Genomic DNA, 25,444 nt, shown 5'->3' on the forward strand with positions numbered 1-25,444 from the left:
TTTTTCTTCTATTAAAATTCTTCTTGTAAGAAACTGAATGCTTTTTTCATTGTTCTTAAGATCCAAGGGTTTGGGTCTGTGGTCACCTATGCAAATTGGTGAGGATTTTTATCAAGCCTTCCCCAGGAAGGGGGGTGCAAGGTTTGGTGAGGATTTTTGGGGGAAAGACGTTTCCAAACGGCTCTTTCCCAATAATAAATACTGGTTAGACGTTTGGTGGTGGCAGCGAAAGTCCAAGGGCAAAAGGTAAAATAGTTTGTATCTTGGGGAAGTTTTAACCTAAGCTGGTAAAAGTAAGCTTAGGAGATTTTCATGCAGGTCCCCACATCTGTACCCTAGAGTTCAGAGTGGGGAAGGAACCTTGACATCATGTCAGCCAGTGTCTCTGTCAGCTCCTCCAGAAAACTTGAGCTTTCTGTAGTAATAGATCTGTGCTATTGGGATGTCTTATTGGTCTCATCATCGGTCTCTCAGATTAAGTAGATGCACTCAGAGGATTTTGTTACAAAGGAGCTTCTTTTGCATTTGAAACTGGATGGCAATAAAATTGGCTCTCTGCCAGTGGAACTGCCTGGTCTGGGTCTGTAGGGCACTGTGTCACCTGGAAGGATGAAATGATCCAGCTCCCAGCCTGCAGTGTCATCTAGCCAGGCTCTGGTGATGCAGACCAGGTCAGGGATCTAATCGAAGCCGATAAAGGGCTTTTCAGCCACTAACCTTGCTTTGTTCAACACAAGCTTTGATCCTGAGGTGTACCTGTGTCTGTAGTAATTTTGTGTGCCGTGGCTGAAACTCGTTTGCACTGGTTTGGTGGCTGGTGCCTAGAGTAATGCTTTCCAGAGGCTGGCTTGTATTTCTTGTGCGTCTTCCATGTAAATCTTGGATTGGAGTGGAAAAGTCTCATATCCATGAGACACTCCCACAGTCTTTTGCCCACACGAAGGCTACGTCTGCACTCGGAGCTGGGGGTGTGATTCCCAGAGTGACTAGACATACTCACACTAGCTCTCATCGACCCAGAGTGATAAATTTAGTGATGTAGCTACGGCAGCACGAGCAGCGGCATAGGCTAGCTGTTCCAAGTACGCATCCATGAGGTCTGGGGGGCGGCAGGAGTTCACCTCCCCACAGCTCTTCATGGCTTTTGCATGTTTGCTTGGTTAGCTCCAGGCCTTGGGTAGACAGCTTCCTGAAATTTCCCAGACACAGTTCCTCAGATCAGATACCGTGGTTGGACCCCTCCTTACCGCCCCTACTCTCTATCCATTGATAAGTAGCTCTCTGCCCTAGAAGCCTGAGGCTTTGTCTGCAGTTGGAGCTGGGGGGGTGTGATTCCCAGCTCACGTACGGACATTCATGCTAGTGCTGATCTGAGATAGTGCATTAAAAATAGTAGCGTAGCCATGGTAGCACGGACAGCGGTGAGCAGCGGCATGAACTAGCCACTGCACCCAGGCATTTTTGAAAAGTTAGGTGCAATTTCCTGTATTTTAGAAGCTTTTCATATGTTTCAAAGTCAGAATGCTGTGCAATAATTAATAATAATAATAAATCAATCAATAATTCAAGGACAGCTGGTGTTCATCTGGACTTCCGTGCTAGGATAACTTGCGAATGCATCAGGTAATGTACTGCGAAAACAGATGTGCATCAAAATCACAGAACTCCAAAATATATATGATTATTTCAGGTAGATGCAAGCATGAAGTAGTCTAAAACCCAGCACCAACACTGGGGAAAAACCTGTGGAGGGAGTGCTAGCAATTCTATAATTAAGTTTGCATTCAGATTTGCAATTAAAGGAGGACTGAAAACCCATTATTTTACAGTAAAGATTTTGAGGTAAACAAAAATCAGGTTATTCCCTCCTCTAATCTCTGGACAAATGGACTCCCATGCCCACCTGCCATTCCTAATGGGGTCTCTGTAGCCCGGTTGTCCTATGGAGTCATGTTGTCTGATATATAATATTGTTGCCATCTCATGATTTTATCACAAATTTTGATATTTGATGGTTTTTCTTAAAGTCACAGCTCCTGGAGTCATGTGAATAAGTGAGCCCCTCACTTTTTAAAAATGAAAGCTAAGTTTCTAGCCCCTGTGGTTACAGAGAGAGCCTGAAAACACAAACCCTAAAGTCTCAAAAACCAGAAGACAAAGAAAAAGAACCCAAAATGTATTTGTAAAAAAAATCCCCATAATTCTAAGCCGATATTGTGATTTTTTTGGAGCCTGACTCATGATTTTGGAACTTTTGGGGTTGGCCACATGCCATGAGCATATTTTATTGCAATGTTTTGGCATCAAACTTGATATAAAATAATGTAACAGAGTGCCATTTACTATTTTTAGTTTTTCTCTGCTTGAATGTTTTCTTCTCTCCTTTTCTCTCTGACTCTTTTTTCCTCATTGTTTTGTAGTGTCTGTTTTTACCCTCCAATTAACTTCTCTCTTCTGATATTTTCCACCCTCTAAACTTCTCTGTCCATCTTCCCCATTTTCCTCTTCCTAACCCTTTCCTAGAGCCTTCCTTGAAATTTCTCTCTCTCTCTCTCTCTCTTTATAGTGCAAGCAGTGGAACTAATGCAGGAAGTCACACCCAAACCTGGTTCTGGGTTCTCATTGGTCAAGGCATGGGTCTTGGGACAGAGTCTAGGGCTGGATTTCTGGCTCATTCCTGATGCTGATTGGTCAGGGAAAGGAGATGGTGGGCAGGGCCACCTGTCAGAACGGCTGTGATGAGCCTCATTCACTCTCTGATGGATCTGCCCTGCATTTGTCTCTCCTGCAGGTTGAGATGTTGCGGTCTCACAGGCTCTTGCTGTGGGGATCTCTCCACTGTTCTCAGCACCAGCCAGAGCCTGACAGAGCTGGAGCTCAGTTATAATTTTTCTCTGGGAGATGTTGGAGTTCAGCTGCTGTGTGAGGGACTGAAACATCCAAACTGCAAATTACAGATACTGGGGTAAGTAATATTTGGTCTCCTCTGTGTATTTTCAGGTGACCTCTATGTAAAACGCTTCACAGGGGCTGTAGCTTGTGTCTGGTGTCTGCCCCCTGTAGGTATATGGAAAAGATGAGAGTTAAATGTCTCTCCAGCACCGTTGTCAATGGCTTACAACACGCACCCAGCCTGCCCTGTTTGGAAAATGGAAATATTAAGCAAAGGTGGGCCCACAGCAGACGGCTGGTAACGCCGTCCCAATTTTGGGAAAATAAATATTTTAATGTTTTAAAACCAATTCTTTAATATTTGGCTTTTTTTAAAAAAAGAGCACTCTCTTACCCTTCCACTAACATCCCATTTTAAAGATAATTTTAATGACTTTGACACCTTTACATATTAACTTTAATACTTTTCTGCCCAGAATTTTAATACTTTTCTGCCCAGATTTTGAAGCCTTCAACATTGAATGCTGAGCTCTCTTGAAAATCTGCCCCAAAAGCACCAGCAAAGTGAAAGTCAAAATTAGACTTCTTTTACTGCAGCTGCTGCCCATCATTGGCGGTTTGGGGTTAGAGCCACCAACCCCTAATTCAGGAACCCTCATTCTCTCCCCAGAACATCAGACCCATGTCAGGACCCATGTTGAGCTGCTTCTGTCCCCATCTCTCCCCACCAGCCCCCAAGCAGGACCTCACAGCTCTGCCTGTCAGTATGTAGGTGGAGAGGACTCGTCTCAGGGCTCTTGGTTTTTTTCTCCTTTTATTCCCACCATCATGGATGATTTGCCTCTCCTCCCCCACAGCCCTGCAGAGAGTGATGGTGGCTCCTCTCCCTGGTGGCAACTGCCTCGACTCTCACTCACAGCTCGGAGGAGAGTGAGGAATGACTCAGTAACTCACTGATAGTGATGGGGGGGGGGGCAGGGAAGATACACAGCTGAAGGGTGAGTCTGCTTCACTGCTGTGCTGCTCAGTTAGTTCTACTGGCCCATGGAATAGTCTCCACCTGGAAGGGGTGGAGGCTCCATGACTTGGGATGTCATCACAGTAGACTAGACAACTGATGGAGAAACTCACTGTAGGGAGCAGGGAACAAGGTGAAATAATGGCCTTGTGAACCTGGTGCAGTGCCCACCCCCCACCAGCTTTGGATCTAATGTGCTGCAGAGAAGGGATCTCTGGAGACTGTGTTAGTGACAGATCACTCCTACCTCACCACCCACCCCACTCTGATTGACAACTGTCTCAAACAGAGGCAGCTTGTGTCACTCACTGTCCTGGGGTATCTGCACTCAGCTGCTTTGATGCTGTCATGGCAGGACAGTGAGCGTCTGCCTTGAAAAAGGAGAAAGCCTAAACCCCTGGTCAGGAGGAAGAGGGACGTGGGTCCCTGCCCAGACAGAGGTGACAGCTACAGGACAGTAGCTGAGAACTTGTGGTGTTTGCCCTGGATGTAAAGGCAGCTTTTCTTCTTCTCCTGGGATGTAGGGAGCTTGCAAAAGTTGACAGCTTCCTTGCCAAAAGCCGAACTGACCTGCTTTAAGGTTTTCAATGTTGCCTTTGTCAAGAGGGCTCTAGAATAGGTGACCCCCTCCCAGAACTGCCGCCAGGTACATCTCCCAGCTGTTGTCGCACTAGGCACAGTGCGTGACCTGGCAGTCACACAACCCCAACAACAGTGGCAAAAAGTATGGAGAAGTCAGCTCCAGCCTCTCTGCTTGGAGAGACTGCAGGACCCTAGGTTTCCCAGGTTCTCAGATCAACAGCCAGCTCTCCTGGTCTGCCCAGTTCCCTAGCTAGTATCCTCTCCAGACGTCTGGGAAGCCAGGCAGCCCTGGAGCCAGGCGGGCAGCTAGGGAATCATTTTGGTTCTCCCAAAATGGAATTTTTCTGGAAGTTCTTTCCCACAAAATATTTTGAATTTTTGTCCCAATTTGGTGCAGAACATTTTCAAAAATGGAAATTTTTTTGTGGGAAGGGATTTCCATTTTTAGGCAATTTCTCATCCAGGTCCAGACGGCCTGTGGGGAGGGAGGAAGGAGAAGCAGGAGAAGCAATGGTGCTGCTGCCAAAATCAAAGGGTGTGCGGCCCAGCTCCCTCCACACAGGGCAGAGCTGCTCGGAGAAGGAGTTTGCTGTGGCAGTTTGGGGGCTTACTCTGAGGGATGACTGGGAGCAGAAGAGCCTCTGTCAAAGCTTCAGAGCTCCAAGGAGCCACGTCTTGGCAGGCAGAGCAGAGGCGGCAGTTGACAGGTAGGAACGAAGAACACAGGCCCCTTTGTGCTGGAGTTAGGTTGGAAATGGACCTGCTGGGACCCCATACACACCATTAACCCCACTTCAAATATCCCTGCTCCCCCTTTCCTCGCCCCTCCCCCCCAAACCTTCCTACATTTGTGGTATTAAACCGGGATACTCCATAAACTAAATCTTTATTTAGAAAGGATTATGGCTGGGTGAGTGGGACACCCGCTCAACACAAATCCTTAAAAGCAAGGAAATGACAACTTCTGGGACACCTGTTCATTGTACCCCGGTGTCCCACTCAGCACATATCCACTGATAGCAACACGGCGCATCATCACAGGGAGCTGCCTGCTATCTGAACGTCAAATAGCATCCAGCCTTCTACTGCTATATGGTCAATAGCTGTGTGACCCACTGGAAACCCCCTCTCTGCAGGCTGGTCCATGCATAGGATAAATAGTTAGTATTTCATCTCAGGTGGCAACAATCTGTTCTGTGTACTTGAAAGTCTCTGATCCAAACCTGGCTGCCGCCCTGTGCAAGGGTCCTTCGGGTGCCACTGGACTGAGTTCTTGTTTTTTTTTTCTAGTTTTCTTCATAAACAACTAGTTTATTTAATTCATACAGGGAAGAAACAGCCTTAAAAGCAGACGGATAGTTAAAAATAGTTAATCTGCTCAGTCACAGTGCCATGTAAAGCAAGACCCCAGTGTTCCGCATTCCAGTCATTGTCACACATTTCTATTGCGTCTGTCACTCACTGGCAGGGTGGGGGCTGAGAGGTTTGAGGATTCCCATTGTGCTAGACAGAGGCTGTAACGGGGGGGAAGGTACTGTATCCTCAACAATGTGGGGGGTGAGAATGATCAGGTAGTTTGTCTTCTGGGATTAAGGGTGTCTCTTCTTACAAGGGACAGGTAATGAATATTCGTGGCCCTGGGGAACGTTTCAGGGCTGGAGAGTTTATTCTGGCTCCATCTGCTTAAACTAGAAGGGATCCAGAGTGCTAGCAATGAAAACGTTTGAACTATTTTCCAGCCATGACCTTACACCTCCCAACCCACTAAAATTACCCTCACAACCCACCCCCTCCCCTCACTTCAACTGAACAGTCACTTGTGGAGTGCTGGGTAACCAACATAACGGGCCAGATTGTGCTCTCAGCTGCTCTGTATTTGCAAGCCTGTCTTTATTGACTACAATGGATTTGCTCCAGAGTTACACCAACATAAATGAGAGTTAAACCCTGCCTGACAGATGTGCATGAAAGAAATCTATACTAATGACCTTTCGTGTTTTTATTCCCCCCGGCCTCTTCCCACAGCGCTGTCGTCTCTCCCTGCACTCCAAGAATAATAGATCTTTCTAGACTCACATGGACATCTGTGAGGGGAACACAGTGCATGGGTCAGAAATGAGTAGTTTTCCATTCTCTCTTCATTTCATGCAGGATGGAGTGGTGCAGACTCTCAGCTGCATGTTGTGGGTTTCTCTCCTCTGCCCTCGGCACCAGCCAGGCCCTGGCAGAACTGAACCTTTGGGGGACGAAGCTGGGAGATTCAGGACTGCAGCTGCTGTGTGAAGGACTGAGACATCCCAACTGCAAACTGCAGAAAATACTGTAAGTATCGGCTGGTCTCCTTCAGTCTGTACCTGCTAGCATGGTAGCTCTGGCTGCTGTGTTTACAGAACTGTAATGCTTGCGCTCCCATCAGCCCCAGGCCCTGCACCTTCCACTCCATAGAAATGTGGGGTTGGAAGGGACCTCAAGAGGTCATCGAGTTCATCCCTCAGTGCAGAGGCAGAATTAAGTAAACTTAGCTCATCCCTGACAGGTGTTTCACAGAGATTCACCTGTTCTTAAAAACCTCCAAGGACGTTGATTCCACAGTCTCCCTAGGTAACTTGTTCCAGGGCTTTACTATCCTTATAGTTAGAAAGTGTTTCCTAATATCCAACCTAAATCTCCCTTGCTGCTGGTTAAGCTGATTACTTCTTGTCCTACCCTTGGTGGACATGGAGAACAATGGATCACCATTCTCTTTATAACACCCTTTCACATATTTGAAGACTGTTATCATGTTGCACCTCAGCCTTCTCTTCTGTAGACTAAACATGCCCAATTCTTTCAACCTTTTCTTGTGGAGCTTGTTTTCTAAACCTCTTTTCACTTTTGTTGTTCTCATCTGGACTCTCTAATTTGTCAACATCTTTCTTGAACTGTGATGCCCCAGACTGAACACAGTACTCCTGCTGAGGCCTCACCGGTGATGAGTAAAGTGGGACAATCACCTCCCATACCTTACTTACAACTCTCCTGCTAATACACCCTACACTGAAATTAGCCTTTTTTCAATATTGAACAGTACTGGACCCAGGACAGACCCCTTCGGGACCCCATATGATATATATCCTCCCAGAGGTAGTTTCAGGCGAAACTTGCAGGGCCATTAAAGCTCTGAAGACTCAGCTACAACAGCAAATGTCTTACTGAGAGTCGGGAAGAGGCAGCATGAGCAGCAGGTGTCCAGGGTGGTACCATGGTCCTAGCACTGTGCGGCAGCAAGACTGGTAATCAAGAAGGATATTTCAGCAGAAACAAATCTAAGTCAGCAAAGCAAAACAACTTAAACACATCAAACCATAAACCACCCCAGCCTGAGGCTCGCTCAGCCTGGATTTGCGGCCATCTCAACCCACAGCTGTTCTGCGCCCAGCAGCTGTTTTGATAGCCCTTTCCCTGAGCACCTGTGCAAGGATAGATGGAAGGAAGCCAGAATTAACCCCTCAGTCACTGAGGATCTGGGGTGTCCCTAGCCCCCGAGTATTTGGCTAGTGGCACATGTGGCAAGAGCCATCCTTCCCTCCCTCCAGAATGGAAATGAAACCTTCTCCAGACAGACACCGACATCAGTGAGGGAACTACACCCAACAGGGAGGAAACAAGTGATCAGGTCCCTCTCTGTGTGTTTGTCTCTTGTAGATTGGGGAGTTGCAGCCTCACAGCTGCTTGCTGTGGGGATCTCTCCACTATTCTCAGCACCAGCCAGAGCCTGACAGAGCTGGAACTGGCGGATAACAAACTGGGAGATTCAGGCGTGCAGCTGCTGTGTGAGGGACTGAAACATCCAGACTGCAAACTGCAGAAATTAATGTAAGTAACAGATGGTTTCCTGCAGTCTGTGCTTGTCAAGGTTCCTCCCGCACTCTGAACTCTAGGGTACAGATGTGGGGACCTGCATGAAAACCTCCTAAGCTTACTTTTACCAGCTTAGGTTAAAACTTCCCCAAGATACAAATTAATTTTATCCTTTGTCCTTGGATAAATATCCACTGCCACCACCAAACTCTAACTGGGTTTACTGGGAAACGTAGTTTGGGTACGTCTTTCCCCCCAAAATCCTCCCAACCCTTGCACCCCCCCTTCCTGGGAAAGGTTTGGTAAAAATCCTCACCAATTTGCATAGCTGACCACAGACCCAAACCCTTGGATCTGAGAACAATGAAAAAGCATTCAGTTTTCTTACAAGAAGACTTTTAATAGAAATAGAAGTAAAGGAATCACTCTGTAAAATCAGGATGGTAGATACCTTACAGGGTAATTAGATTCAAAACATAGAGAATCCCTCTAGGCATAACCTTAAGTTACAAAAAAGACACACAGACAGAAATAGTCATTCTATTCAGCACAATTCTTTTCTCAGCCATTTAAAGAAATCATAATGTAACACATACCTAGCTAGATTACTTACTAAAAGTTCTAAGACTCCATTCCTGGTCTATCCCTGGCAAAAGCAACATATAGACAGAGAGACACAGACCCTTTGTTTTTCTCCCTCCTCCCAGCTTTTGAAAGTATCTTGTCTCCTCATTGGTCATTTTGGTCAGGTGCCAGTGAGGTTACCTTTAGCTTCTTAACCCTTTACAGGTGAGAGGTTTTTTCCCTTGGCCAGGAGGGATTTTAAAGGGGTTTACCCTTCCCTTTATATTTATGACAGTGCTAATTAAGATTGTACTACAGTGACCTGAGCTTTTTCTACTGGGACATCCGTACGCCTGACAGCTGTGGGAAACTGTTTTCCATCTTGTGAAAACTCAGTATTTCCCCCTGTTCTTCATTGTGATGAAAAAAACACCTTCTTAGAGAGAGAGAGGAGCTAAACTAGCCAATCTCCCACTGGTTAGGGCACTCACTGAGGTGTGGGGGGCACAGGGGCAAAGCCACTGCTCTGCCTGATTTGTGAAGAGACGAAACTGGGCCTCCCACAAGCCAGGTGAATGCCCCAACCACGGAGCTACTGGCTATTCTAGTCTTGCTCTCGCTGTAGTTTTGCCCAGAAAGTCCAGCCTGGCTCGGAAAGACCTTCCCGACAGAACTTTCATCAACACTGAGACATGCCCATAAAAAGTTTGTGACCAATCTGCATTTTCTGATGGAAAAACTATTTCACTGAAAAAATCCCAACTGGTTCGTCTAATGACCTCCCAAAAACACCTACTCTCCTCCCACGTACAGCTGAGAGACCTCACTGCACTGTAGATTTGTCGTATTTTACTAGATAGAAGTTGGGTCACACAGAGCCTCTTCATGCCCCATAGACATTTTCTGTAGATCCTCTGCTTATTTTACTCGCTAAGGTTTGGTCGTCACTAGAAAGTTAGATCGACTCAGCTATGTCATGCAGGGGTGTGAAAAATTCACACACACCCCGAGAGACTCAGTTAAACCGACCTAAGCCCCAGTGTAGACAGCACTAGGTCACTTACTGAGCATGGCATCCTGCTGGGAGCACATGGCTCCAGGATCTGCACAGGCTGCCCATTAGTCTCTGGGTGGAGTTTAAGAGGCTGATTCTGATCTGTAAAGCCCTAAATGATCTGGGACTGGCCTACCTGAGGGATTGTATCTGTCACTAGACCAGACTGTCCCAACTGCAGTCAGCATGGGAGCCTGAGCTGAGCCCCCGTTTGTTATAAAAGAGAAGGGATGGCTGGCCTCTGTGAGGGCTCTGGGACTTGCCCTTCCCCCCAGTCCAAAATACCCCACATTTAGGGACCTTCTGGGCATGCTGCAAAGAGCCTCTGGTTGATCGGGGTTTTAGAGAGGGTTGAGGAGTGGGAAGGTGCTTTCTGTAGCTGGATGGATGAGTTCCTATTAGAATAATTAATTTAATGCTACTGGGGTTTTGGTTGTCGCACTAATTGTGTGTTAGAGGTCTAGAGCAGGGGTGGGCAAACTTTTTGGCCCAAGGGCCACATTTGAGAATAGAAATTGTCTGGCAGGCCGTGAATGCTCACAAAATTGGGGTTGGGGTGCAGGAGGTACCACCCCTACAGCTCCCATGGGAGCGCCAGAGGGGGCCATTGGAGTGCGCAGCAGCTGGAGCGGGGCCATGCCGCGGCTTCCGGGAGCCGCATGGAGCAGCCCCCGACTCTTCTCCCCAGCTGGAGCGCCAGAGCACCAGAGCAGGACAACCCCAGACCCCACTCCCCAGTGGGAGCTCGAGGGCTGGCTTAAAATGGCCCGTGGGCCGTAGTTTGCTCACCCCTGGTCTAGAGCCTCGTATAGGGGGTCTTTTTGTAATCTGAATCAAAATGAAGTGATTTCTGTATTGCTTCTAAATTAAGAATCACTTTAGAGTTACATACAGGTATCAAGGAGGAGAAATGCAGAGGATGGGGCATAAACGAGTCGTCATTTTGCTCTCTGTATATCTTCATATCCTACAGACTGGGGTATTGTGATCTCACAGTTGCTTGCTGTGGGGATCTGTCCTCTGTTCTCAGCACCAGCCAGACCCTGACAGAGCTCGGCGTAAAGTGGAACAACCTAGGAGATTCAGGAGTGCAGCTGCTGTGTGAAGGATTAAAACATACAAACTGCAAATTACAGAAACTGCAGTAAGTACCAGCTGGTTCCCTTTAGTCTGTGCCTGTTAACATGGTGGTGTTGAGAGTTACACGCTATTTATCAAAAACAACAAGGAGTCGGGTGGCACCTTAAAAGACTAACAGATTTATTTGGGCATAAGCTTTTGTGGGTAAAAACCCCACTTCTTCAAATGCATGGAGTGAGACTTACAGATGCAGGGATTATTATACTGACACATGAAGAGAAGGGAGTTACCTCACAAGTGGAGAACCTTCTGGCCTTAGAATTTATGAATAATCCCCAAGCCTCCTCTCAGAGTACTATGGTTTATCTGTACATGTCTAGAATGAAGACTGCTGATGGCAGTGAATGGGGCAAAAATAGGCAGTCACAAATCTTTGTATATCTCTGGCTCCTGCAGACTGAGTGGTTGCCATTTCACAGCTGCTTGTTGTGGGGATCTCGCCTCTGCTCTCAGCACCAACCAGACGCTGACAGAGCTGATCCTGGGAGAGAAAACAATGGACAACTCAGGTGTGAAACAGTTGTGTGAAGGACTGAAACACCCAAACTGCAAACTGCAGAAACTGGGGTAAGTTACAAGTGGGCTCCTTTCGCGGGTGTTCCTTTCACATGGGGCCAGGCTTTCTAAAGTGCTCAGCATGCAGTAGCTTGTGACTTTTATGGTCAGATTTTCAGAAGAGCTCAGCACCCTGGGTAAATGGGACTTCAGTCCCCTTGAACATCCAGCCCCAATTGTGGGTGCTGAGTTCCTTGGAAAATCTGGCACATAGTGGTGTGATTTAAGCTCTTTCTCCTGGGGTCACATTGTTATTTTCCATGCACCCAAGAACTGGCACCTAGTCTCCTCCCACAGAGAAAGGAAGAGAGATCCTCTGCTGTGATAATAGTAGAGCTGGGAGAATTTTTTTGCTCAAATAGTAAATTTGCAGAAAAATGCAATTTCAGGATGAAAATATTTGCAAATGGAGGTTGCATTTGGTGAATAGTTTTGGAAGAATAAAAAGCTGATTTTTTGTAAGCAAAAGATTTGACTTGTCACTTTGAAACAGTCTTTTGTTTAGAAATGTAGCTAATTTGATTAATTGGTTTTTTGAGGGTAAAAAACACTTAAAAAGAAACTAAACAAAAACAGAAAAAGACCCGCATTTTTTTTTCAGATCAAATAAATTTTCATTTGGCACCAAAAAAAATTGTTTGTTTGATTCTTTTCAAGAAAAAAAAATGGAAAGGTGCGGTTTTGGTTCAAAATGGACCTTCCCCCTCCCCTTCGCCCAGTTCAGCCACCAACCTGAAAAATGTATTATTCATGCAGGTCAACTAGCTTAAATGTGGGATAATAAAGTGGCTGTTTGAGCACTCAAAAGCATAGTTTTATGTTAGAATCTCAGTTATTTTACTCAGGAAGCAGGACTGAGAATAGAAGTCTGGTGTGTTTCACAATTGAATTAAAATAGCCCTCCATTCAAAGGATAATTTACCACCATTTCAACAAATAATTCTGGGACAAAGCCAAACAGACAAACAGAAAAAGAAAAAGGAAAAAAGGGAAAGGATACAAAGTGAACACCTCATTGTTTCTGTTTAATTTCTTTTTCTGTCTATGATGGCAACCCCGTTCCTTCACTCCTCTCCTCCTCATCTTGGTTGTCTCTCTGGTCAGCAGATCATACAGATATTGGTAGGATTGGAAGGTCCAGCTGGCTCCTTAGGCAACTGACATCTGCCTTTTCCTCCAGAACAATGTCAGGCAGTTTTAAACCATTTTTAAGATCTTCTTAGTTCATAAAAACTACCAGGGTTTCAGTTAAATCCAGCACAGCCAGCCAGCTAGGAGTTTTAAATCAACAGCTACAAGAGAATGTTTTGAAATTTCTGTACCACTGGCCTGAAGGGGGAAAGGCAAATCTATAAAAGAGAGAGAACTAAAAGGACCAGAAATAAAGGAAGATAAAAGACTGATGGGAATTAAAAAATGGAAGTAAGTTCTGTGGCGCATTGAGATAGCAAATACATTTAAACAACGTCCAGTTTTCTACACAGTCCTCAATTTCCCCCACACAGCCTTTGGTTCTGGAATGTTACAACCAAAACACATGATGATTTAGATTTAAAACAATAACTTTTTAGATTAATAATTCAGGAACAAAAAAGTTCGCTGAAGTCTGTTTTCTTGCTTGCTATAAATTTCACATGCTGGCATCTCCTTTCCTCTAAGTGGGCCGAGAGTTCCGCATGTCACTCAACAGCAACCTCTTCAGTAGGAAAGGACAGGCATGGTCAGACTCCCGAGGGAATCCAGTGCAGATGGGGTGGACCAAAAATGTCTGGGATGGGGACAGAAGAAGGGCCCAGATAGTTATGTCTGAACATTCATTGCAATAGTCTTTCGTCTCCATTCCAGAGATGATTTCACTGAAACCAATGGAGTGCGGCTAACTGTGCTTCAAAGGGACTGTGTTCTCAGGCTATTATATCTAACACTTTTTCTTGACTTGTTTTCCCCCACAGTTTGAGCAGTGTCAATGTAAATGAAGAAACACAGAGAGAGCTAGATGCTGTGAAAAAGAGAAAACCTGATATGTTCATACATATATGGAAGAATTGGTGAGCAGAAGCCATTGCACCAACACCGCTCTGGCCTGGCTCTCGTCCTAGCTGGGAGAACAGCTAGGGATGGGACCTGCCTCTTTTAAGGCATCTCTGCCATCACCAAGGACTCCGGATGTATATTCTCCTGACTGGTGTAAAGAGTGAGAACCTCACAATATGGGGAAAAATATGCTCCCGTTCTGTGAGCTTGTTGAATTTACACATTCAGCCTCCATAGGCACAGGGGTGGAAGAGACTGTCAGGGTTGTGAGACCCAAAGACTTATTATGTGGAGCTGGTTAGGCTTTTAGGTTCACCCAATTATATCTGCGCACATCCTTAAGGTTGTAGACCCATGTTGCTTATTGAAAGAAATGTTTGGTATCAGTTTTATAAATTGTATTTAAACTATTACACCAACAAACTGTATCACCAAAGCGAAGCTACTAATCGTACTATGAAACTAAATGACGCTTAGAGCAATGCAACTACCCAACCAAAATCAAACCCCAATTAAATTAGTCTCAATGTTGGATCAAAATTATGTCACCAAATTAGTTACCTCATCAGATTAATAAGAACTGATTATTTGTTGTATTAATCCTAAGAAGGGATCTAAGAAGGTGACTGTTTTGGGTATGAATCCCAACTAAAGAATTTTACTCAATCAATTAAATCTATAACTTGGTGCTGGTTAACTATCTTAATACTGTAGGCAGTTTATTATTTAAATGTCTGAACCACAAGCTCAGAGCTGATTACAAAGCTTCCTCCTGACATTTCAGTGTGTGGTGGTGAAAACATTCCTCCCCTCACCCAGAGCTGTTACAGTTCAGGCTTTTAAAAAACCACACTCTGATAAGCAGAAGTTTGACATCTCTTATTTAGCAATTTACAGCGGACAGCTTTGTTTCTCAGGCCTTAAACACACACAGCACAGAACATGTCTTTGAGACTGTTTTAGGGCTACTTACATCTGGGAAACTTTCTTTAAGGCGGCTTCCTGATGTGGATTCAACTGGTGCTCATACGCACATGCTGCATGCATGTACAAAACTACGCTTTCACACCATCAGGTTAGAGAATAAAAAAGGGCTAGGACATCTCCCAGTTAACACAACCAAGACAAAAATAGAAAAAAAGGGGAAAATAAGACATTTAAGATGATGGGGGGGAGCGGTGATGAACACTTCAGTGCTCGCAGTTGTCTGGATTCTCATCACTTAGAATGTGGAACTGCTGTTAAGGAGCCTGACAGTGATGTTGATGGCACAGCACTTCTCCTAGAGTGATATTACAGGGTGCAGGGAGACTGGTGAAAGCCTGACATAGCCAGTTTGTTGATGTCTGGACTTCTTCTCCCCAAGATGAGGGATCCCACATGTTCTGCAATGCCCATCTTCCCTCAGGTGGCTTGTTGACCTGAAAGGTGAGGCTTCTTAGCCTTATCCTGGGTTCTGAAGTTTGCAAATCTTATGTATTCTACCTCACAGCACCTCCCGTGAAGGCCTTTGGACAAATCACATGCAAGAAGTTGAACAGATTCCCCCATTAATTCCCCTCTTCTTGCTCCTATGACCCTATTGTAGTTTTCCCCAACATTAGCCCTCTAATAAGATCATCTGTTTTTTTAATGCTTATCTGTGGGCTTTTGTCACCTGGCCCCTTTGCATCTAGTTTAAAGCAGTCCTCCTGGGTTGGCGAGTCGGTGCATGAAGATGCTGTTCCCCTTCTTAGTCAGATGGGCCCATCTCTTCCAAGCAGACTTTATTATGAGAACAGCATTCCATAGTCGAGGAAGCCAAAGTCCTCCCATCCACACAATCTGCATAGCCATGTAGACAAGCTCTATGATGCTAGTTCATAACCTCCTTATATCTGCTGTTTCCATTTCTCAATGTAATCGTTATGGTTCCCAGGTGCGGAGTCAGCGTTTATAGGTAAACAAAACATGATGTCAATGCGGTGAACTTTGGGGAAATGTGGTGAACTTCAATAGAATACTGTTATGCTGGAAGGCGTTAATGCCTGCCAGCAAGCATGTCTTTGATCTGTAGGCAAAGACTTCTGTGAAACTGGGAGGTGTGCTAGTCGCCCTTCCTTCAGGCCAAATGGAAGGAATTATGGCGTAAGACAGGCAAAATGGACGACACTGCTCAAGACCCTGAGCCACACGGGAAAGACTGAGCGAGAATTAACTCAGAGAGAATAAGATGGGTTTCCTGTACACTTATGGCAAAACCTGGGACTGAGGCATGGATTGTTGTGTCAGAGGCAAAAGCAACCACAAAGTCAAGAGAGAGACCAGAAACCCAGAGAAGCCCCGGTAGGAGATGCAGGGACCTAGTCTTTGGGGCACAGGACTCGCTTCAAAGGCAGGGCATGGATTTCTGAGCAAAACTGCCTCCTGTTTGTTCTTCCCGTGCTCAGGAATCAGAACTTTGTGTACATTCTTTGTAAATAAACAAGATTGCACTGAATCAATTCCTGATTCTATAATCAACTTCTTGTCCTAACAGACACAACCCAGCAAGGCCCCAAATATTGGTTAAGCACTTAGGCCTAAGGGCAATAATAAAAAGGGATGAGAATCCCTTAACCTCATTTTATGTACAGTTATAGATATCCATTGCTTTGTACAGACCTATTTGTTCCCTTAATAATCAGCGCCACGCATGTGCCTTTTAGTCACAAAAGTTAACCTGGCAGAAAGGAGCTATGATATCTGGGCTAAGGAGCGACTGGCAATGAAGGCTGCCTTTGCTGAGTGGTGCCACCTCTTAGAAGGAACTTACTGATTCAATGAACGTGGAATATCTCCTCATGGCCCCAAAACTTAAATCAGCATCAGATCTGCTGGTCACTATTCTTTGCCCGATTCGAGTTCATTGTGACTTACTGTCAGGGTGCTAGAAATGGAAAGATGGACGTCTTGTCCCACAAGGATGAATATGCTAAATCACACACAAAGCCTCTTTTGACGGTCCTTAAGCCAGCCAATTTTCTCAGCGGAACTGTGGACAAGAGCCTAATGTCCATCATTCAGTCCCTGCTCCTCATGACACATTCGCTACCCAGATCCATCAGGCCTTGGACAATATGCAGCTATTCAGTCCATCGTGTTTCCAATTGCAGCCTGGTATCCTCTATCATGAAGAGTACATTTATGTCCCGATGCTCTGCCTCAACTCAAAATGCTGAAACTTTGCCATGATACACCGCTCGCTTATCACGTTGGCCAAACTAAAACATGGAGCTTGGTTTCAGAACTTCGGGTGGCTGGGTATGTACTCCTTTGTTAAGAAATACATTAGCTCTTCCAACTTTTTGCTCCTGAACCCAAGCGTGAAGCCACTTGGCCTCCTCCAGTCCCTGCCCACCCCATGCCAACCTTGGTTCACCATGTCTCTGGACTTGACTGCAGATCTGCCTTGTTTCCACAGTTGCATGGTGGTCCTAGTGGCAGTTGATCTTTGACCAAGATAGCACATTTTGTATCTTCACGCATAGTCCCATCCACCCTGGAGACAGACCACCTCTTTTTAAGATCATGCCTTCCAGCTCTGCAGACTTCCAACTGGCATTGTGTTAATACTCACAATTTATTGTCCGGTTCGGGAGCACATTTTTTGAGCTCCTAGGCGTAGAACTTCTTACCTCATCTGTATGCTATCCACAAACTAATGGACAGCCAGAATGGGTAAATCAGATTCTGGAGCAATACCTCCACTGCTTCCTAAATTATCATCAGGACAAGTGGGTCTCCCTGCTGCCTTTTGTGGAAATGGCCTATAATAATTTGGTCTGTGCCTCTACCCAACAGAGCCTGTTCTACACCAGCTTCAGCTTCTGCCCCTGTTTCCATCCAGCATTATCAACAGTTTCCCTGGTCCATGCAGTGGCAGATCGAGCTACTCATCTGCACCACGCAGGAGCTCATGGAACATCTGGAAGCCTCCAAAGAGGCCTATGACAAGCACTCTGCTGATCAGGGCCATCAGGCCATACCTAACTTTACCATGGGGGAGAGGGTCTGATTGTCAACCAGAAACCTCAAATCAACAGGACTGTCTGCCAAGTTGGACCATCAATACATAGGGCCATTCAAGAATCTGGAGCAAATCAACCTGGTGAGATTCAAACTGAAGCTAGCAGAGTCAGTGAAAACCCATCCAGTATTGCATGGTGCCTCTTATTCTACCTTATGTAGAAAACCCATTCCCTGGTCGGTCCAACCTGCCACCACTACCTGTAACACTCCAAGAGGAAGACCGAATCTGACATATTCTGGCCTCCAAGTGAGTGCGGGGTAGGCTTTATTGCTTAGGAGATTGGGGAGGTTATGGTCATGTTGACTGGTCATGGGAGTCAGCAGAGAACGTCCATGCACCAGCTTTACTGCAGGATTTCCACCAAGCTCAGCCCAATAGGCCCAGGCCCCTTAGAAGGACCCTAGAGAGATTTGGATATGATTAGGAGTGAGCTCCTTCAGCTGAGCCTGAGGATTAGCCAGCCCAGCCTCGAGGCAGATTAATGAGCTGAGCCGGGGTGCAGTAAGGCTGCCTGACTGGCTGAAAGGAGCCAAGAGGCCTGCTTTTAAGGTCAGCAGCAGCAGATTGTTGGCTACTCAACGCACACGCCCGCAGCTGTGATCTCTTCTGTACCTTTCCTCCTCTTAGCCTTGCTTGATTCTTGCTCCAGTCCTGCTCCTATCTTGCCCCTGTCCACTTCCGCCCTACTTCATTCCTGATTCTGGCTCTGACCCTTGCTTCTGACTCCTGGTTCCTGACTCCAGTCCAGACTCCTGAGGGCTGTTCCTGGCATCTAACCAGCACTGCTCTGATCACTAAGCCTGATGTGCACAGACTGGGGCAGGGGCAAAGGGATAGTTAAATACTAGAATCAGGTGCCAAGGGAGGTTGTGGAATCCCTATCACTGGAGGTTTCTAAGAATAGGTTAGACAAACACCTGTCAGGGAGGGTTTAGGTTTACTTGGTCCTGCCTCACCATGGAGATGGACTAGATGACCCATCAAGATCTCTTCCAGCCCTACATGTCTATGACTCCGTTATTTTTATCCACTAAAGAGCTTTGCAAACATTTCTCGAAAATGGACCTGGTTTAGAGGGGAAGTGAAGGCAGCTATAAAAAACATGGAAGAAAGGGGACATTGACAGTAATGAATATAAATCAGAAGCTATGAACTGTAGATAATGTATAAGGGGTGTGAAGGGGCACAAGGAGAAATGTATGATCAGCAGAATCCAGGACAATGAGGAGAAGATTTTAAGACATTTTGAAATAAACTATTTCACAGGAAAAAATTGGCTGTTTTTGACTAGCTCTGCAATTAATTTAGAACCCAGCGATGTGTACGAGTAATTCAACTTATTCCCTCCCATGTGCATTACTTTGCACTTGTCACTACTGAATTTCATCTGCCATCATGTTGCCCATTCACCAGCCTTCCCCCTACGCTTGACTAACACCAGTAAGTTTCTCTCTTCTGCAAATGGCATCTCGCTATTCTCACCCTCCTTCAGATTGTAATATATACGCTAAACCATGTTCTGACCACAGAACCCTCTGGAACCCGCTGAAACTGTGAATCTTTCACGGTAGCAAAGATTGGTGATTTATTTCTACTCTGCTTTTTGTTTCTTATCCAGTTTTTCCATCTGTGACAATATATTGTGTCTCACCTTAGGACTAATTCGTTTCCTTCATAGTCTTTTGGGAGGGACTTTCAATGAATGTGTGAAATTATTATTTTGAAATAATATTTCAGCTGGTTCTCCTCTACCTGCTCTTCTATTGACATGCCAGAGAATTCCAATAGGCAAGTGCAGCACACTGTTCCTTTGCACAAACCGTGTTGTTACAAGGTACAGTTGTGAGGCTTTCGGTTCTGTAATTCCCACGTTCACCCTTAGCACTGTTTTTAAAGATGGGTCCAACATTTGCTTTCCTCCACACCTCTGATATAGGATTCTGGTATGACATGTGTAACCAATCTGCCAGGGGGAGCCAGCAGCAGCCAGGGCTGGCTTGAATATCTTGGGGTTCCTTTACATCGATCCAACACAGAACTGGCTCGAGCCTCCACCCAGTAACCTGGGAAATTTACACATCCCCCCGGGGCAATACTTCCCCACTTGCAAGCACAGAGTCTGAGTGTAGAAAATAAACTTTTAATAAAAGGAGGGAAGTAACTTGGCATTAATTTGGGAAAACACCGCAAACAGGGTTCATTAACATAAACCATGAGTAAAAGACCTACCCCAAGTAGGTTGGGCAGTGTCCTTTTCCTCTCAGGTTCTTAAGTCCAGTGACCAAAAGTCCCCTTCACATGCCCTGCCCTTCTCTACACCCCACTCACAGTTTCTGCCCTTGGACAGTGCAAACCCAGAGGTGCATCTGCAGAATTCACCTCCCACCCTGGGTAGGGGGTAAAGCAGGGATAAGAGATATCTTACTCGCTCATATGCCTCTCTGCTGGCCAGCCACCTGCTTGCTGCCCCCACGCCCTGCATCGCTGCTCTCGCCGGCCACCCCTGCTGGCCAGACTCTTAGAGATTTTAGCTCTGTGCAGGAAACACCATCCTGCCACAAGTGATTTCAGCTCTGATTGAGCAATGAAAATAACAAAAGAGATGCCTAATAAAGCCTATTTAGCCCTATTCTTTGAACAGGAGAGAAGGAAACAGGTTAAACCACCCTAAGTAGAATCCTTGAGGGTATACAGCTTCCTAGCTATTATTCCTGCCCCCTCCCCCTTACTTTCACAGGACTGAGACATTCGAGCCGTTTGTGAAATGCAGGTTGGATCTCCTATCCGCTGGTGTCACCAGATGCTCTTTGGCTGCACTTTGGAAGAGGTGCCCTCACCCTGCCAGACTGCATAGAACGCGGGGCACCCTGGTGACGGGGATGTTCTAACACAGCCAGAGAATGAGACTGTCACCCCCCAACTCACCCTGACTTCTGCTTTAGGGTGCAGCTACACTAGTGACGCCACATATGTCTATGCTCTGGCTTGTGCTATAGCCCCCTACTGTCCACACTTAAACTCCAGCAGCACCTGTCTCAAGGCAAGCAGCGGGCGAGGGAGCTAGCAAGCCTGAGGGGGCGTGGGTAAGCACATGCCTTAACAGGGGCGTGGGGCCAGACCCATGGGCCAGTTTTCAGTCTGAACAGGGGGAATGTACCAGCTCTTGAGATTCATTAGTCCTCCACCCCCATTCCCACAATGACCCTTTTCCTCCTGACCGTTCCCAGTCTAGGTCCCTGCCCCCTGAGCACTGGTGGTAGCGTGTGGCACTGACTGGCCACAGAAAGGAGAAGGACTTTCCACTGCGCACCTTATAGGTGAAAATGAATCCCGCTCTGAAAGCGGCCGCTTGGCCGACCAAGCATACCCGAGTGCTGATCAATGCATGGGTGCAGCACACTGTGCTCCATGAATTTGCCCAGAGCAGCAAGAACATTTCCCTGTATCGGGAACTTTCACGGAGGATGGAGCAGGAAGCATTCAGCAAATTCCGTCCCCCATGCCATGAATGCATAAAGCGCTTGAGGCTCCTGTACAGGCTGACAAAGACTTAAGCAGTTCCCCCAGGAGGGCTCATCGTACATACCCCTTCTACAAGGAGCTTAACCAGGTGCTGTCCAGGGCTCGTGATCCCCTGCTCCACCACGCTGGCTTCATTCTCCAAGAGGACACTGCTGAGGGCCAGGGAGAGGAGGCAGCAGGGACTGTGGAGGACACCCCAGAAGACAAGGAGCATGTGATTCTACACCTGTACCTGCAAGAGCAGGTTGAAGAAGCCCCCCCCCCCCCCGGCATGACAAACTGAAGAAGACCCTGAGCTGTGTCAGGAATCAGAACCTGAGGCTTGTAAGTTACGATGCCCCCTCACTGATATTCCCTCTTGTTCTGGTGCTGAATTCTCAGTTTTAAGATCAAGGGCACTTAAAGTATTGTGCACTGACTTTTCCTCCCTGTAAGCATATTTCAGCCAATTTCTGTTGCAGCAAAAACTCCAGCTCATCCTTCAGGTTCACCGGCAGTGCCAGTCTGCTTGGTCCACCTTCATAGATGACCAAATCCCTCTATTCAGCAGTATGCAGAAGGGTTAACCATTAGCAGAACCATCTCTCTGGCATAGATTGCCAGATCTCTTTCACAAGACTGGAAAGCCACCTCTCTTCTCCATTTTGTACTTTGAAAACTGCTATGTTCTCCAAATGTTGGCCAGCCTTAAGGGAAGAAATTGTAAACTAGTGCTTTAGCCCCAGAAAGAAATTACCTCCACCTCCTCCCACCCCTGTTGAAACACCATGAACATTTTAAATTGTTAAAAAGCCTAGTAGAGTTTTCTTACCATGACTAGCCTCTGCTCCTTCCTCATGGGCTGCAAAAGGTTTGAGAACGCAGGATTGTGAGAGAATGACATTTCTGGAATGCTGAAAAGTATCAAAATTTTGGCCTCTGCAGCAAAGTCATGTAATATGGGGGGATTTCTCAGCATGTTTCAAAGACCAAAAGTATCATGCTTTCCTTCTCTTTCAATTGGCAGAACCTTCAGTGCTCAAGAGTGAAACCATGCCACCAGGAGGGCAGGAGCAGCACCCCAGAGACAGCAGAGATATACAGAGATGGACCCTGGAGGAGCTGCTTGTAGGGATGGAGAGGAGAGACCTGGAGCAACTCGAGTTCCTCAGGGCACGGCAGGAGAAGACACTTATAAACCATTTCATGGACACAGAGACATGCCATAGGGAATGGGAGTGTTCCCTAGAGGAGAGGCTCATTTAACATTGATAAAAAGTGTGTGCCGTCCATCTGCTGTCAAGACTCCAGAACTACTCCATAATCCACCTCCTCCTCCAGTTGCCGATCCAGGTGCTGCCAACTCAGAGGATCCTGTTACAGTGACACCCGTCACGACTGATCAGGAGGAGAACACTGAGCCTGCAGGAAACCTGGAACACCACCATGTTCTGTCCCCGGAAACCTCTCACACGGAAACCTCTCACACGGGCCACGCCCAGTTCTCAAGATTTCACAATCTTTCCATTAAACCATTAAAAATTAATTCCATTAAAAATACCACATATTTTTTAATAAATGTTATGCTTTAACTATGTGTTGGTCCTCCATCCTAATGATGGACTGAATATGGTTTTTCATTTTTGAAGGGGTCTCATGCTTCCTACTGCACATAATGGAATAGTGTGTAAAAATCTGGTGCATCATAGTGCAAATATTTTCAGTATTCCCTAGGTGGTTCAGAAACAGCTTAAGTCTCACAGATACACAGGCTGGATGGGGAAAGCACAGTGTATGGCACTGCGCTTTAAAAAGCATTATTATTTCTCTACAGAGCAGATGTCTAAAACACACAAAAGGGGTTGATCAGTGTCTTAAGGGCTTTTTTACACATGTTGAAAATCAACCCGCAAGAACAATAACAAAGACAGAAGGAACACACTGGCAATAGTAGCATCGATCTGTACCCACTATGACCCCCACCCAAAACCTTTAGCAATATCAGGTTTAGTGTTCACAGCTGTTAATTGCACTTTGCGCTGTTGACAATAAAGTAAAAAAACCCACAATGGCTGCAGTATATTCCCCACCCAAAGTATCCCGTCATCCGCTCATTAAAAAAGCTGAAGTGCTCCCACTGCAAGAGTGTTCTAAACAAGTGTGACTAGTGAAGACAAAAACACTAAACAACTCAGCTGGCACCCTCAACAGCACAAACGCAACCCCAGGGTGATCATCCAAGGGAGGGGCCCTGTTAGAATTGTCTGTAATGTGTGCAGTATCTCCTGAACGAACAGCTAATGCCCTTCCGCTACAAGGGAACAAAACCCTCCCAAAGCTACATAGCCCCATAAGTATGTACCAATGTTCCCTTCTGTGCATTTCCAGGGTGGGAAGGTGTCCCTGGGCACAGGCAGATGTCAGCCTCTGCCTCCCTGCTGCGCCAGGATTTGTGAAAATACAGCAGCCCTGATGCCCGTGCCCGTTGGGAGCCAGGATGACTGTGCACATGCAGGTGTTTATAAACCAGACCTGCACTGAGCCCACTCTGGTTGGAAGCATCCCCTTCTCCCTCACAACAGTTATGTTGTGTGCTGCAGGTGACAATTATATGAATGATGTTTGCCACAATGGCAGATGACTGCATCGGCAACACCAATGTTTCAGCCCACCAAATGCGCTCTCCATGTCGATTTTGCAGCTACTTTGCATGTAATAATTGAATGTTCCAGGGTCATCAATGTTGGACCCAAGGTTCAATGAGCCAAGTCAGGGGCTCAGGCCTGTGGGGTCCCCCCAAATAATAGCTGTCCAAGACACACCATACAGAACCATAGTTTTTTCTGGGGAATAAAGATCCTTTTCCCCCCTCCAGGTACAGTCCTGATCTCCTCAGCACTGTGGACCTTTCCAGTCCTTCCCACGTTTGTATTCAGGAATCTGCTTCTGTGATCCACTAAGCCTTGCAGAACGATTGACTGGTAACCTTTTCAATTCACTGATTCACCTGCCCAGTGCAAGGGGCAAAGTACTGGGACATGGGTGCCATCGATGGCCCTGCACAGTTCGGAAACCCCATTCTCTGAAAACCAAGTCGTAGTGCTGGAACTTTTCTTATGGCAACCACCTGTGGGTAAATCAGTGTTCATTGCCTCACAAACCTGCACAACCACAACCCTGACAGTGGATGGGTCAACCCCAAAGTGGTTTACAATGGACCTATAGCTGTCTGGTGTAGCCAGCATCCACAGGGCTGGAGTCACCCACTTCTGAACTGGTACAGCTTCCCTGAATCAAGTGTTCTGGTGCTGGAGAGTTAGTGAAACCTCATCACTGTGCTCCATGAAGGTCTATAGTCTCAATCGGCACAAAACTTCATTCCTACCACCACTGTGTTGGTTCTCCTTCGCCAGATGTGACAGTCACTAAAAGGGCATACCATGACAATACGGGCATTCACATATCTATACAGTGTGAGCAGAATTGACTTGTCAGTGCCTCACAAGGTCAGCCATCTTTGATGTGTCAGAAAATGTGCCCAAATTCCATCCACAGAATCATAGAATATCAGGGTTGGAAGGGACCTCAGGAGGTCATCTAGTCCAACCCCCTGCTTGAAGCAGGACCAATCCCCAGTTTTTGCCCCAGATCCCTAAATGGCCCCCTCAAGGATTGAACTCACAACCCTGGGTTTAGCAGGCCAATGCTCAAACCACTGAGCTATCCCACGGGCGGTGGTAGCAGATGGAGACTGGCGGCAGTGCATACAGTGCGCTATGGGTCCCAAGCTGCTCAACAGGGCCAAGCATAAGGGTCGCTCGGAACTGGTGGTCCCTTCTGGGTAGGTGAACTACGGATCGGCAAAGTGTCTGAGACCATCAGAGCAGTGGGAAGCAATGGAGGGCGGTTCATCAGTAAGAGAGGCTCCTCAAGTAGGAATGGAGGACCGTGGGTGGTCGGCAGTGCGGCGGAGAGCCAGCAAATGGCAGCATCAGCTCAGTTGTAGGAGTCAAGGGAGACAGGCATCCTGGGGTGCATGGGACCAGGCAGGAGATACCAGATGGTCCCAGCAGACTGGTTGTCCGTGGAGGCAAAGGCTGCAGGGCTGGTACTGGGGCCGAGGTCATCATTGCTGGAGCATGGTGTTGGGATCTATGCTCAGAATGAGACTTCTTCGCAGGGGGAGCCTCATCTTTGGTGTGAGATGTCTCAC

General features: G+C 46.5%; 1 protein-coding gene across 1 annotated transcript in view; it reads left to right on the top strand.

Moving 5' to 3' along the window:
• The window catches only part of LOC140912507 (NACHT, LRR and PYD domains-containing protein 12-like), a 261,075-nt gene extending 246,709 nt beyond the window's left edge, over window positions 1-14,366 (top strand). The window contains exons 12-15 of the mRNA XM_073346992.1: window positions 2,792-2,965; window positions 8,177-8,347; window positions 10,924-11,094; window positions 13,598-14,366. Coding sequence (XP_073203093.1) covers window positions 2,792-2,965; window positions 8,177-8,347; window positions 10,924-11,094; window positions 13,598-13,697 — 616 coding nt within the window. The 3' untranslated portion in view covers window positions 13,698-14,366. The remainder of the gene's footprint in view (window positions 1-2,791; window positions 2,966-8,176; window positions 8,348-10,923; window positions 11,095-13,597) is intronic.
• The last annotated feature ends 11,078 nt before the right edge of the window (window positions 14,367-25,444 follow it).

Source organism: Lepidochelys kempii, chromosome 6, assembly GCF_965140265.1.
Source record: "Lepidochelys kempii isolate rLepKem1 chromosome 6, rLepKem1.hap2, whole genome shotgun sequence".
Lineage (NCBI taxonomy): Eukaryota > Metazoa > Chordata > Testudines > Cheloniidae > Lepidochelys > Lepidochelys kempii.